Source organism: Capra hircus, chromosome 11 (assembly GCF_001704415.2).
Source record: "Capra hircus breed San Clemente chromosome 11, ASM170441v1, whole genome shotgun sequence".
NCBI lineage: Eukaryota > Metazoa > Chordata > Mammalia > Artiodactyla > Bovidae > Capra > Capra hircus.
The window spans coordinates 93,825,084-93,839,184 of NC_030818.1; the positions used below are offsets into that span (position 1 = coordinate 93,825,084).

The following is a 14,101-nucleotide window of genomic DNA, read 5'->3' on the forward strand; positions in this document are numbered from 1 at the left end:
AAGTACAACAGGAGCACAAAGGCATTCGCTCAGTCAGTAAACAAACCAATGATCACTGCTACATACAATCTGGGATCTTATTAAGCATGTATGTAACATCACAGGGCACAAAATAGGTACATAGCACTTTTCCTTTGACAAGGTACAAAGAGTGGAAATCTGGGACCAATAGCAATAACAACTTTTCTTTATAGAAGAAGGGATTTTAATTACTAATCAGTTCTTAAGGAAAATTAGGGCTTAGATCATCAATTTGAGATATACTAACAATACACTGAGCATGGCAATTTTATTTTAGAACAAAATTAACTCATCCAACAAGATAACCATTAATAGAAACTTTACCCCACTGATAAGAACTCTTCCAGTATAACCATGGAGTTCTCTATTTCTTCTTTAACCCAAAATTAAAACTAAAATATGAAATATGGTGAAATACATTTCAAGTTTTGCATACCTTTTTTTTTTTCCAAAAAGTGGCAAAGAATACTACTGAAGTACAACTATCTGACTTGCCTTAACATTTCAGAGTTGGATTGGATGGCCAAGAGCAGCAAAATTAAGAACTCAAACATGTGATTGTGACAAATATTCATATTTGAGAAGATGTCACAAGATACTAAATCCATGTTTAGATAGCCAAATTTATTTCCTCTTAGCTGCTAAAAAGTGGGTTTTTTAACTTTTGAAGAATCGGTGCATTAATTTAAATGCATATAACATACAAATGTTTCTTTGAGAAGTCTTTGTCTAATCCAATTAAGTCATATTTACCTTCCTCTTTTAAGAACTCAGAGAGCCCACCAACACTTCCTGGTACAATCAGACAGTCACAATCTCAGCAGTATGTTTATGTGAGCTTTCTTTATTGGCTTCAACATGTCAAGGCTGAAGTGCTACACACTTATTTTCTGACCAGGTGAGCCCTACAGCAGATACTTGCATTGTTTCACATTACTATCTGCCAACAAATTCACAATACAGGGTCTCATTTCATTACCCCTTTTTCCTCATAAAATGGAAAGCCTCAAAAAGAAATGATAATGTGCTTTTATTTATAAACATAAGCAAACACACTATAGGTATTTACTTCATAGGCGATCTAGTTCCTGTCTTTGCGTAATTCTTTTTAATGACACAAAACATAGAAGTAATTCATTTTCGTGTTTACATGTCAAAATGTTTAACTGTGGTCAATACAAGCATCTGTGTAAAGCTCACATACAAAGCAGAACTACTATAAATGAACAGTTAGAATCTCTTAAAAGTTAGACATGACAAAGGTTGACTGACTGCTAAATAACATAATCTCAAGAAAAGGAATAGACCATGCTTATTTTTTAGGACTTTAAAGCGAACTATGTTTCATTCTGTCATTGGATCAAGTAAGAGTATCAGGAAGGGCCAGAGGGCAGGAGGGCAGCAGGGGGCAAGGCAAGATCAGTGGAAGGGGGAGGGATCAGAGGAAGCTTGGGTAGGAAAAGACAAGGCAAAAGAATTCCGTTTGAACTTTCTGATGCTACTGTCTGGTGAACAGAGCTTATAATTAACATTTGCTCATCACCACACAGAGTTTTATAGGGGAAAAATGGCAAAAGTGTTTAGATAAATTCTCTTATTCCCAAAGTCAAATTATATTAATTAATTCTTATTTTAAAAAACTAGTGACATCAGCTTGCTACAGACAGTCAACATTTGGAGGCAGTAGATTCTACTAAAGAGATGAAAAGGGACAGGCAATGAACAGACGACGTGACTGAATTCCCTTTAACATCACCATCAGAATGGCCATGTTTCTTCATGCTCTGATAGTCAAAAAGTCAAAAGATCCAAAATGTTTCAATATTCATGCGGTGAGAACAGCAGAGTGGATGTAATACTTCATCTCATTTTACCTTCTTCAAAGCTTATTTTAAAACTATATAAATTTATGTGGCACTGTAGTGCTACTTGTAAGCCTTGCTTGCCTATTTCTTTTACATAATTAGTAACAGTTTTATATATTCTCATTCATTAAAAATGTGGCAATCACAGAATTGCTGCTGGAAAAACACTCCACTTCTCAAAGTAGAACCTCGAATTTAACATTTCTATATAAACTTTAACACAGGTGTTTCAGTTTTGTGGAGAAACAAAGCATTTCTAATAAAAAAGGCATCTTGGTGTCTTTAAATCAGAAACAATGGAACGATGAACCATTTCATTTTTTTCCTATAGTGACCAGTAAAACAGATTTAAAAAAAAAAAAAAAAGCATAGGAGATAGTAACAAAAATGCCAAAAGCAAAGAAAAACAGCTTTTAAAAAATTCATTGCTCAATAATCTGGCATCAGAGCACGAAGGTACATAAAACATTCTAAACAATGGAAGCACTGAAAGGAAGTCTATTATGCCTAACTTTTATTTGGTTAGGGGTTAGATCTGTGACCAGAAACACACCGTCCTGCAGGAAATGTTGGTCAGTTTCTCTCCATCCCTTACATGCAAGCTAACTCTTTGCCTGTTCACAAAAACACTAGCCCGCAGATGGGGCAGGGAAAAGCCAGAACATGACTATGTTAAATAGAATTTATGTGTCTGGAACCTGGGTTCTTCAAAGGTAAAATAATCAAGCTGGGTTATCATGAAGACCTCCCTGACATTTCAAAGTTGGAATGAAGCTGAGCTACTGAGTCCATACTGACAGAATTTCCAAGGTAGCCTGAAGATATCCGGGCAGTCCTCCTCTCAATTCCTTGAGGCTGTGTGGAGAGCAGACATTATGCTTCAAGTCACTATCCATGAGAAACCTCAGGCTACAATAATATGAACAGGTAAATGTAGCATGAAGGTAAAACAGAGCACTGTTACCCTAGTTTATGACAGAAACATCACTAGATATGACTTTTCTGCAATGCCTCAGTAGGCAGTGGGCCACGGGAAAGATAGTGGCTACAGGTTTACACAGGACAAAGCAGGTCAAGCAGCTGGGGAAGGCAGGAGAATCAAGCGAGCAGCATTGTTAGAAATCCTAGTTGTGACCTTTGGACTAGTCTTCCACCTAACAGGAGTGGTTGCACAGGAAGTTCACACTGGCAACTAAGGGGAGCTTGGGCAACTTTTTTGTGACACCCTGAGAATCTCCCCTAATATTGAGCACTGCAGTTTATGTCAGCCTAAGTTATCACAAGTGCCTTTGAAGTTTCCCTATCCACTTGGTTTCAAAGTATGGCAAATACAGTAAGCAGCTGGATTTATCACCCTCATACCAAATATACTTCTGGTTTAAAATCACAAGCACCAAAAGCAGCTTAGACCATGTGACGCTCAGAAAAACTAAGTCAGCTAAGATCTCCTATGATCATCCTAGTCAGTCACTGGACTTGAGAGTCAGAAGGGATGGGTGAAACATCAGACCTTTCTTCATTTATAAAACAGGACAATTATCTACTTCATGGCTGCTGCTGCTGCTGAGTCACTTCAGTCGTGTCCAACTCTGTGCGACCCCACAGACGGCAGCCCACCAGGCTCCGCCGTCCCTGGGACTCTCCAGGCTAGAACACTGGAGTGGGTTGCTATTTCCTTTTCCAATGCAGGAAAGTGAAAGTGAAGTTGCTCAGTCATGTCCAACTCTTTGTGACCCCATAGGCTGCAGCCTACCAGGCTCCTCTGTCCATGGGATTTCCCAGGCAAGAGTACTGGAGTGGGGTGCCACTGCCTTCTCCACCTCATGGCTATTGAGAGTTAAATCATATATGAGAAAGTGCTTATAACACAGTAAGTTATAAAATACCTTAGCAAAGCAAAATCTTTAATATATATATATATTACTTGAATTCTGAGATGTCCATTGTTAATGCTTCTTATACACCAAACAGTTCTACTTGATCAGATAATATGCTACCTACAAAAATTAATTTAACAGGTTTTGTTTTAATTGCCTAAGTATTAGGTACCACTCAAGCTGCTACGGATAAAGGACACGGGTAGGGAAAAAGACGTCTGTCTCAATGAATCATAAACTTTACATTAATAATAAATCAGCTCATTACTAGCACTGTAGCAAATATAGTATACTGATTCCAGTACTACACATCAATGGGTATTTAACAGTTTAACTCTGCTTATGTTTACTACTTCAAACCCGTTATTACACATTATTCTCACTGTAAATTCAAGGTACTTTGAGTAGATGACTTTGTGCTGTGACTTTCTGTTTACTAAACTAAGTAACTACCACTGTTTACTAAACTAAGTAACTACCACTGTTTACTAATCAATCACTTTCTGCTGGGTATTGTACAGGTCATATTATTATATAAATTCTCTCAAACAACTTTCTAAAGTATTCATTACCCACATTTTGAAGTGAAGAAATATGTCCAAGGCACACAGTAATACTTAATGGAGTTAAGGGTCAAACACTTGGCTGCCACCAAGGTCTGTGTTCTTTTTCCTATGCCTTCTTTAGCAGGAAGCATGTAGTAATGCATGTATGTGTGCATGTTAGGTCACTTCAGTGTGTCCAAGTCTTTGGGACTCCATGGACTGTAGCCTGCCAAAGTCCTCTGTCCATGGGATTCTCTAGGCAAGAATACTAGAGTAGGTTGCCATGCCCTCCTCCAGAGGATGTTCCCGACCCAGGGATCTAACCCACATCTCTATGTGTCTTCCGCATTGGCAGGACGTTCTTCACCATTAGCGCCACTGGGAAGCCCCATATAGTTATACAGAATGGTTATTTTACAGGGCCTTCATGTAAAGGGTTAGACTACAGAAAGAAGGCTGACAGCACAGGAGGCCTCTTACCTGTGAAACAGTAAACAATACCAAAGAAATTCACTATAGTCTGGCCACTGAAAATCTAAACAGCAATGTGAAATGAGTAATTAACTAGAGCCACTTCTGCAGAGATACACAGAGAAGAAAAGCGTGGTGCTCTCATCAGATTCAGTCCTCCAGTTCTGCCTGCTCTCAGACATTTTTCCTCTTTGATTTTACCCAAATATGTCACAAGGGAAGGGAAACACATGAGGTATATACTGTGAACAGCCTATTCGTTCTGTGGGAGAAGAGAAGTTGAGATTCTGCAGGGAAATCTCTCCCCAAAAAGTATTTACAATGCAAATTTTTTTAAACTTTGAGAAAGAAAATGCGTGCATATTTTTTTAAAGAGATTTCTCTCAAACTTAGAAATTCCTGGAACCCAAATGAATCTGTACTTTCACCCCATGCAGCTGAAAAGAACTGCGTCAAGGCAAGAGGAGTTATCTGGTGTGATGAAAGAAATCCTATAGAATTGTACAGCCCAGATCTTAAACGCTTACACTGGATCCTCAGTTACCCAATAACACACAAAACTGCTAGCACAGATCTAAAAACTTCGACAAAGTCCAAATTAGACAAAACGAGCAAATTATGAGAGGTAACAGGTGACCTGGCAGGGCTGTGAGGTTAAGGAAAACAGCAAAGCAAATCTTGCTGCCATTCAAAAGGAGAGGAAGTAACGTGTAAAATATTAGATTCAAGCTGATTCTTTCATCTTATCTGATCCCATGCAATTATGTTAACATCAGCTGATAAAGACTGAGCTTATAAAGAGGTCTTGGAGTCCTTTAATAACCCGAACACCTTGAACAGACTATGACTCTCCTGCTCCACTGCAAATTCCATTCTGCAATAACTAGTCTTCTAGTAAGGGTATAACATACTAAGATCTGTTTTCAGGTCCTCTGACCCTAGTTATAAAGGCAACAGACTAAGCTTAGAGTTATCACTGAAACCTTAAAATACCATGTAAGTGTACATAACCATGGAGGGAAAGAAGCCTGTAGTTCTCAATACTTTCAAAGTAATGGGAGAGATGTCTCCAGCTGCAAGCAAACATTATTTAGTCTTTGGCAACTTCAAATCTAGACAAATTTAGCCTCTGGCAACTTCAGTCATCTCATCTCTCTATACTCAAAGAATTTTTAATAATATCTATAACTATACTTAGAAATGGTTAATTTTACACTAGAGGGTCAAGTAGAACACAGCTTACCAGAATTAACAGAATTATCTTAATACTTCAGAAATCATTTTATAGTTCTACAATTAATGGTGAACTGCAACGCTGCTAAAGAAATTAAGCCATTTAAGCTCAACATTCAGAAAACGAAGATCATGGCATCCAGTCCCATCACTTCATGGGAAATAGATGGGGAAACAGTGGAAACAGTGTCAGAATTTTATTTTGGGGGGCTCCAAAATCACTGCAGATGGTGACGGTAGCCATGAAATTAAAAGACGCTTACTCCTTGGAAGAAAAGTTATGACCAACCTAGATAGCATTTTCAAAAGCAGAGACATTACTTTGATGACTAAGGTCCGTCTAGTCAAGGCTATGGTTTTTCCTGTGGTCATGTATGGATGTAAGAGTTGGACTGTGAAGAAGGCTGAGCGCTGAAGAATTGATGCTTTTGAACTGTGGTATTGGAGAAGACTCTTGAGAGTCCCTTGGACTGCAAGGAAATCCAACCAGTCCATTCTCAAGGAGATCAGTCCTGGGATTTCTTTGGAAGGAATGATGCTTAAGTTGAAATGCCAGTACTTTGGCCACCTCAAGGGAAGAGTTGACTCATTGGGAAAGACTCTGATGCTGGGAGGGATTGGGGGTAGGAGGAGAAGGGGACGACAGAGGATGAGATGGCTGGATGGCATCATTGACTCGATGGACATGAGTCTGAGTGAACTCTGGGAGTTGGTGATGGACGGGGAGGCCTGGCATGCTGTGATTCGTGGGGTCGCAAAGAGTCGGACACGACTGAGTGACTGAACTGAACTGAACTGAAGGTTGGTTCTTCAGAGGTGTTAGAGATACTATATACAGTCCAAAAGAAAAAGTACAGGGATAAACCCAATTACAGAGTGGATGTACTTTAATTTTAAACTATGATTCATAAATGTACCTAGTTTATATCTGTTGGGTATGGTATAGCTGATTTTAGTACCCAAAAGACTTCTTTAAAAAGAAAGTCTATCACTTTTACTTTAAGAAATCCTATGAGTCATGCCTGCAAAACTTGAAATTCTAACATCTCTGGTAAAATGCGTCTTTTTCTTCCTTTATCATCAACTTGAAATAAATTAAGAAACTGACCAATACTTCTTGCTGCACTGGTATTTCAGGTAGGGGAGTAAGCAATGGAACTTGCTGAATATCTAGTGATGAAAAACAGCAACAGGGAGTCCTCGATGGCCCAGTTAGGCCACATTGCCTCTAAACTGTCATAACAGAGAGAGGCTAGTTGGTCAAAGGTCTGATAGAGGAGAAATAGCACACGGCAAGTTTCCAGAGACAGGACTAAGAGGCAGAAACAAGCTGATGTGAAAGGATAAAAATACTAAAAAAGAAATCCAGCTCCAACAGTACTTCTTAAAACGAAATAGATTTCTCACTCCACTTTTATTTGATGGCATTGCTATGCAGAAATTCTTTTTAACTTCAGAAGAAAGTCAGATTAAAATAAAATTCCCACATATATAAAATCCTAAATGTTAACAGGATCACACACCTCCTAAAAAAAATTTTTACCAAAGATTATTTAAACCCCCCCCCAATTTATCTCTCTTACGTGACAAAACACTTAGGCAACTAGATAAAGCATAACTCTTAAAAAGTTATGGAGCTACTACAAGTAAATTTGAAAACAGTACTCTTTTGAATCACATTTAACCCTAAAATCAGACCTAATAACCAAGCTACCCAGAATAGGTGAGCTGATACCAATAGCAATGCAAAACTAGACAAAGTAAAACAGAACACTGAAACAGTATAAAAATTAAAATGGATTTAAAACCAACATAAGTACAGGTTTTTCTGAATTAACATATTTTATGTTTTGAATATAAACATTTTTGCAAAATACAGAGACTGTGTAGGAATAAACTGCTTAAAATACTATGAGTGGCATAAAACAAAAGACAGATTATTTCTTAAATCCACTGGACATAATTAGTGCAGCATTTAAGAGAGGTCTTATGTGAACAAAACAAATATATATTTATATATACACATCTATGTCTCTCTATATATACATATACATATATATATATATATATATATACACATGTGTACCTCCATCCTTCTTCTCCAATTCGTCTCTAATTAGAGGAGAAGTAAGTATCACCTTCAAAGTTAGCGTGGGTTCTTTTGTATTCCGAATTATAATAGATGCCTCATCTACACATTGTTCCACTTGATATTTCTCTTCTGTGAGTTTCTGAAAGTCATCAAGATTTCAAAAACAGCCAATTAATTAAAATTTCAAAAAGTGAATGATTCCCCCCCTTGTCTTGGTTTTCAAAAGTTACTAACGATTAGTTTTTACTGTTCTGAAAGAGTAACTAATCTTTACCTAGTTCTTCAGGGTGGAAGTAACATTTCTCTCTCCTAACTTACTGACGAATCCTCTTTCTCCATCCCTCAAAAAGCAATCATCCATTCAATTATTAAACAACATTTAAAATCATTCTTTCTAATATTTGAAAGTGAAAGTTACCAAAAGCATCATTATACAACAAAAGGTAAATTATTGCTCTTGAAATTATTACAAAGGACTTATATAGAATAATAAGTTGCTGGGAATGCTCTCTAAATACCTTTTTTGATAGGACAACCTAAACAGGAACTCCTACTTGCTAATAAAGATTTATAAATATAAGATTACCTAATCTTTTATGTAAGATTATGTAGATTTTTAAAGAAAATCAAGTAAGAATGAATGAAAATGGATCTCTGCACAATCACTCATCAGTAAAAAGGTTAATATAAACAAGTAACTAACTTCCCTTCTCTAACAAGAGGTGTCAGAGATCACTCCAGTGAGATTCTCTGGGATAAGTCATCTGACATCCACACAGAAATGTTCACTGCTTCTTTTAACAAACAATTATACAAAAAATTATCACCAACTAGGATTGCTTTTAAGTATACATTAAATATATAGTTTAGTAAGTTACACAGGGCCTTTCTTGGTGGTAAAATTTAATATATATTACCTAACATAAATAGCTGCACAGAAACACTACTGGGTCTCTCTACTCATCAACTGTGCATTAAAGGGACTCAAAGTCATTTATATAAGAACAGCATTTTACCATTAAACATCCAAAAAAAGATAGAAAACTGAAAATTCGTTACCCTAATTTTGAACAGAGTAAACCAAGAAAGGGAAAGGCCACATAGTGGCTGGAAAAACCAGAACTAGAGTATAGAGAAAAAGCAGAAAACTGCTCACATTCACTCTGCATAAGAGCAGTAAAGATGTCTCAGAGAAAAAGCAAAGTCAATTTTCAACCATACATGCAGATCACTCTTTAAGACACATCCAAAGTAATGAAATATGATATGAGTGTTGGGCTAGACTAATTCTAAGTGACTCTGGTTTTGGTCATCCTTCTCCTTCCTCTGCTCAAGGAAGTTCTAAAACCACCATAGAAAAGAGTACACAGAGAAAAGGTCTGATACAATCCCAGTTAATTAAGGTACCCTGATAACTCAAAGTTTTGCTATGATAAGTGCTCAGGGAAAAGGTTTTTAATTCACAAGGAAATAAGTTCGTACAGTATCAGAGATCAGTTTTCCAAACAAACACCAAGAAAAAAGGGGTAGGCAGGGAATAAATGCAAAAATCCCATTTAAAATGATTTTCTAAAACATTTTTATATTAATAATAAAATGTCTATGCTTGTGTGTACATATGAAGGCATAGTAAATATGTGTACATGTATATAAATTAATATAAAGTGGGTATACAATTACATCCCCATTTATTTGGGTACCTCCACCCAAACAGCTACGATCATAGATCCAAACCATCACACAAAGCAGCTGGTTTCACTGCTGGATAACTCTATTGGCTATGTTAAACTCAGGTATGTTTCTTAAAATGCCCACCACTGGTCTTAAGAGTTCAGGCCACTTTCGCCTTCTCCAAGAAGCTCTTCAAAGATCTGAAGATACTTATATCTTTTTTCACCTTCTCTAGGTTAAAAAGCTCTAGTCTCTTCAAATTTGAAACCGTTTACACAGTCTGCATTCTCTCCCAGGCCCTTCCCTCAAACACTTGCCAGCCTGACAAAAAGTTTAAAACTGTGGTGCCCAGAAATAGAAAATACAGAGTTCACACAGTTGTGAACTACACAGAGAAAGCTCTATTAGTACAACTAAAGCTCCAATTTCCTGCATCTTCAATACTGAGAAATACAACAGATCTTCAATTTCTTATAGCACTGATTCTCAACCCTTTTTCCATCCTGACACATCTGAAAATATGACCACTCTTATATAAAACAGAACTCAGTAAAGAGAACAGAAAAGAGGGTGAGATGGTTGGAAAAGCCTCCATATGTCCAACTCTTTGCTTATTACTCTAGTACAGATTTAAGAATAACAATGTTCACTACAATAAAAGCAGAAATAAAGATTAAACTTTAAAACAATATAAAAATAATGGAAAAAAGATGGGATTTTACAACATTAACATTCTAGTAACAAAAAGTATAGTCAGAAACCCGTTACTGAACTTTCTTTACTGTACTCCATGTTGCTTACCACTCTCCCTTCTCAAATGATCACACAACGATTTAAAAAGTCTTTAATCTTTTATATCTTTCTTTAAAAGAAATGAATTTAACCCTTGAAAGAACAGATACTTTCCTTCAATCAGAACTGAAAATGGAAAAATCAAATATATTTGGTCAGTCACTTAGAAAGTGTTAAGATCTAAAAATGATTTTTTTGAAAAAGTGCTCCAGAAATTAATATAGGAGAATGTGTCAACAAGCAACACAAATTTGAGTTTCAGGAACGGCAGATTAAAGTCAGGAAGATGGTTCTGAAAATCAGTTGGTGAATATGAAAGAAAATGATCCAGTAACAAAGCTAATAAAGACAAATTTAGAATTCATTTTACTTTGAGGGGAAAAAAGGTCTCCACAGAAGAAATACAAATAAAGGAAACCAACTACAGAAAAAAAAGAGCGCATTCAACAACTCACAGTTCAACCTTGTGTACTGATACCTATTTATGCAACATGGATTGAAGGACTAACTGATACAAAATCGTCAAAAAGATATAATCTAATTATACCAAAGGTAACATATCTGAAAATGAAAGGTGATCACCGTTTTCAACTAACCCTTGGAGCAGGCTGGTAGAGCAGGTCCTAAAGTGACCACAGCCCTGGACCAACCAGTTGCCTTCAGCCCTGAGGAGCCCTCAGTCTCCAGCAGCATCCTCCAGGAAACATGACAACAGTAAAATTTTCTAAATGCATCCCAATGTGAAAAAGGCTTGAAAACAAGGAATTAACAGTGAATTTCTATTAACAGAATGAATGAATGAAATAAAATTAACAGAGTGGTCAATTTAAAAAATTAGCATCTATCAAAGTTTCCAGTTGTCCAGGCTCTTTTTGTTCTTTTCCACCCTGTATCAAACCTTCTCGATAGTTTTATAACGTTGAGAGGCCTACTGTGGAAAACATGAAGACTTTCAGCAAGATACGTCTGAAAAATTTAAGACTGTACTTTGAATGCTAATCACCAGAAGTTTGCCTTAGATGTGATGGATGATGCACAGACCCAGAGTAGCCGTCTGTACCTACCTTTTACGTTATCAATTTCTTTTTATTAAATTAATGAAGATCACTACCTATTTTTACCTTTTCACAAATTCTCCTAGAGGTACAATTAAACTGTACTCACCTGAATCTGAATAGGAAGATTATCTTTGACTGTATTTAACAGGGTCTCTGTGGGTTTGTCTTTGCACATTAAAACCAGCTCCAAGTCCATATCATCTTTAATCAGCAAGCCTTTTGCAACCAGGCCAATCCTCATTACACCACACAATGTCCGACCACCTTGATCCCTAAAAATAAAAGTCTGAATGATTACTTTCACAGCCTACTTCTGAACTATAACTTAATCATCACTTGGTTTTCTGGATATCCATAGGAATTGATAAGGGAGAACATAAATCCAGATATCCAAAATTCCACAAAAGTAAGTCTCAGATTTAAGGCTCATAAACTACCTTACACAAAGAATCAATAGGGAGACTGTTTCAAATGATAGATCTCTCAATTCTTTATTAAATCTATATTGCTCAGGAAAATCCAAAAATACTGTATCCCCTTAAATATCTTTTCAATTATTCAAACTTCCTTTTATCTTTTAATTAGCAACTAAAGAATTGTGAGAAACATGAACACCATGGTATGATAAGAAAGAGCATCAGAGTGGAAATGAAAAGACCTGACCTCTGCTCCTAGCAGTGCCTTCTGGCTCAGTATCTATAACTGTAAAATGGCTATTGGCTGCGTAAGCCTTAGCTCTCTCCTTGTAGCTGTAGCATTCTAGGAATCCATAAAAGTTTATGGGGAAAGCAGAATAATGTGATAAAAGTGAAGCGCTGAGGAACCCAAAGATGATCTGCCAACACACATATTCTAAATCCAGTGGTAACCAGAAGAACGAACATTCAAAGAACATCAAGTCATGAATGGTGCGTAAGAATAACTAATATCTATCCTTGATTTTAATAACTAAGGTTTATTAGTTCATTCCCCTCAATTACAAATGAAAATGGAACTAAACTTAATGGTTATTCAACAAGTAAGCAACTGTTTGAATATGGAGAACATACTCCAAATTCTCCTGCTTCAGAGGCTTACACTGCAGATTAAGTACAAAAGCTGTTTAAAACCTGCTTAAGAAGGAAGACAAGTTTGACATCTGAGAACAAACTGTGTGCCACAAATCTCATTTAGACCTAACAAAGAGCCTGCATTTGAAAGACAAGGAATGAGAATCTCAAAACTGGTGATTAATTGTTCAAGTTCACAGAGAGTAAAATGGTGCTGCAGTCCATGGGGTTGCACAGAGTTGGACATGACTGAACAAGTGAACAAGATTCAAACTCAAGTTGATTTGACCACAACACTCAAGCTCTTTACATTATTATGACTGCATCATAATTTCAGAAAAGAGAAAGGTCAAAATTAAAGACTTCAAGCAAGGCAAACTTCAAGAGTGACTTCAGCAGAGTCATGATTTGGTTAAAGAGAAAAAGAAGGTCATTCTAGCTGAGGGCAAAGAGTCAGCAAAGTTGAGCCCAAGTTAGCAGAGATGGAGAATGAACTGGAGAAAAGAGAAACAGAACAGGGGCAATGGAAACAAGATAGGAAATCATAAATAACTCAGCCAGGGCTCAGTGCCTGGCACACCTGAGAGAGTCAATAAACATTAAAGCAGTGAAAAATTATAAGGGTGGTACAAGTATAAAAAGAAATAAAAATCATGTTGAAGCAAGTAAACCAAATATAGTGCATTATTTGATATTAAGAATAGAGTCTGTCTTTGATTATTTTTTCCTCTGTATTCCTATTCTTTCATCTTTCTCCCAAACCTAGTAATAGTTTATAAATTCTCCCCTCATAATCACTCTCCAACCCCTGCCTTCAAACTAGCTTCTTTTCAGGCTCTTACTACCTCTCACCTAATTCCTAGCATCTCATCTACTGTATACAGTATGTTACAACCAGAACAGTCTTCCAAAGGCACAACAAGGATGGAACTCTGCCTGCCTCTTTCCTGGAGTCCCACTGAACACTTAGACATGGGCTTATTGGGAAGCAATTTAGGAATCAGCATGACTTCCCGTTTCGAACCCTGATCTGCCACTTACTATACGACACTGGACAAATTATAAATTACTTGACTCTTTGAGTCTATTTCTTCATTTGTTTAAAAAAAAACAACGGAGTAATACCTTCCTCAGAGCGGTACTGAGAATATCATTTATTAATAATTAGCATAAGTAATGAACTTAGCCCAGAGCTGGCATATATTAATAGCTCAATAAAAAATATCTATTATTCTTTAAACAGTCCTAATACTTTTTCCCAATACTTCTTCACACCTAGATTCTTGCTGAGATTTATTTTTTCTTCTACTTTCACTGCCTGACAAAACCCTACTCACTCTCTGGAGAGCCAACTGCAAACGCTACCTCCTTTGTGAAGATTTTTCTGATCCCCAAATCCCGCACCTAGTCTTTCCCTGCCCTGTACT

The 14,101-nt window shown here is 36.8% G+C and overlaps 1 protein-coding gene across 3 annotated transcripts in view; it reads right to left on the reverse strand.

Moving 5' to 3' along the window:
- The window catches only part of STRBP (spermatid perinuclear RNA binding protein), a 145,375-nt gene that overhangs the window by 45,635 nt on the left and 85,639 nt on the right, over positions 1-14,101 (reverse strand). For all 3 annotated transcript variants that reach the window (XM_018055743.1, XM_018055741.1, XM_018055742.1), the window contains 2 exons: positions 11,732-11,897; positions 8,099-8,243 (listed from right to left, as the gene is read on the reverse strand). In XM_018055743.1, the coding sequence (XP_017911232.1) occupies positions 8,099-8,243; positions 11,732-11,897 (311 nt within the window). The remainder of the gene's footprint in view (positions 1-8,098; positions 8,244-11,731; positions 11,898-14,101) is intronic.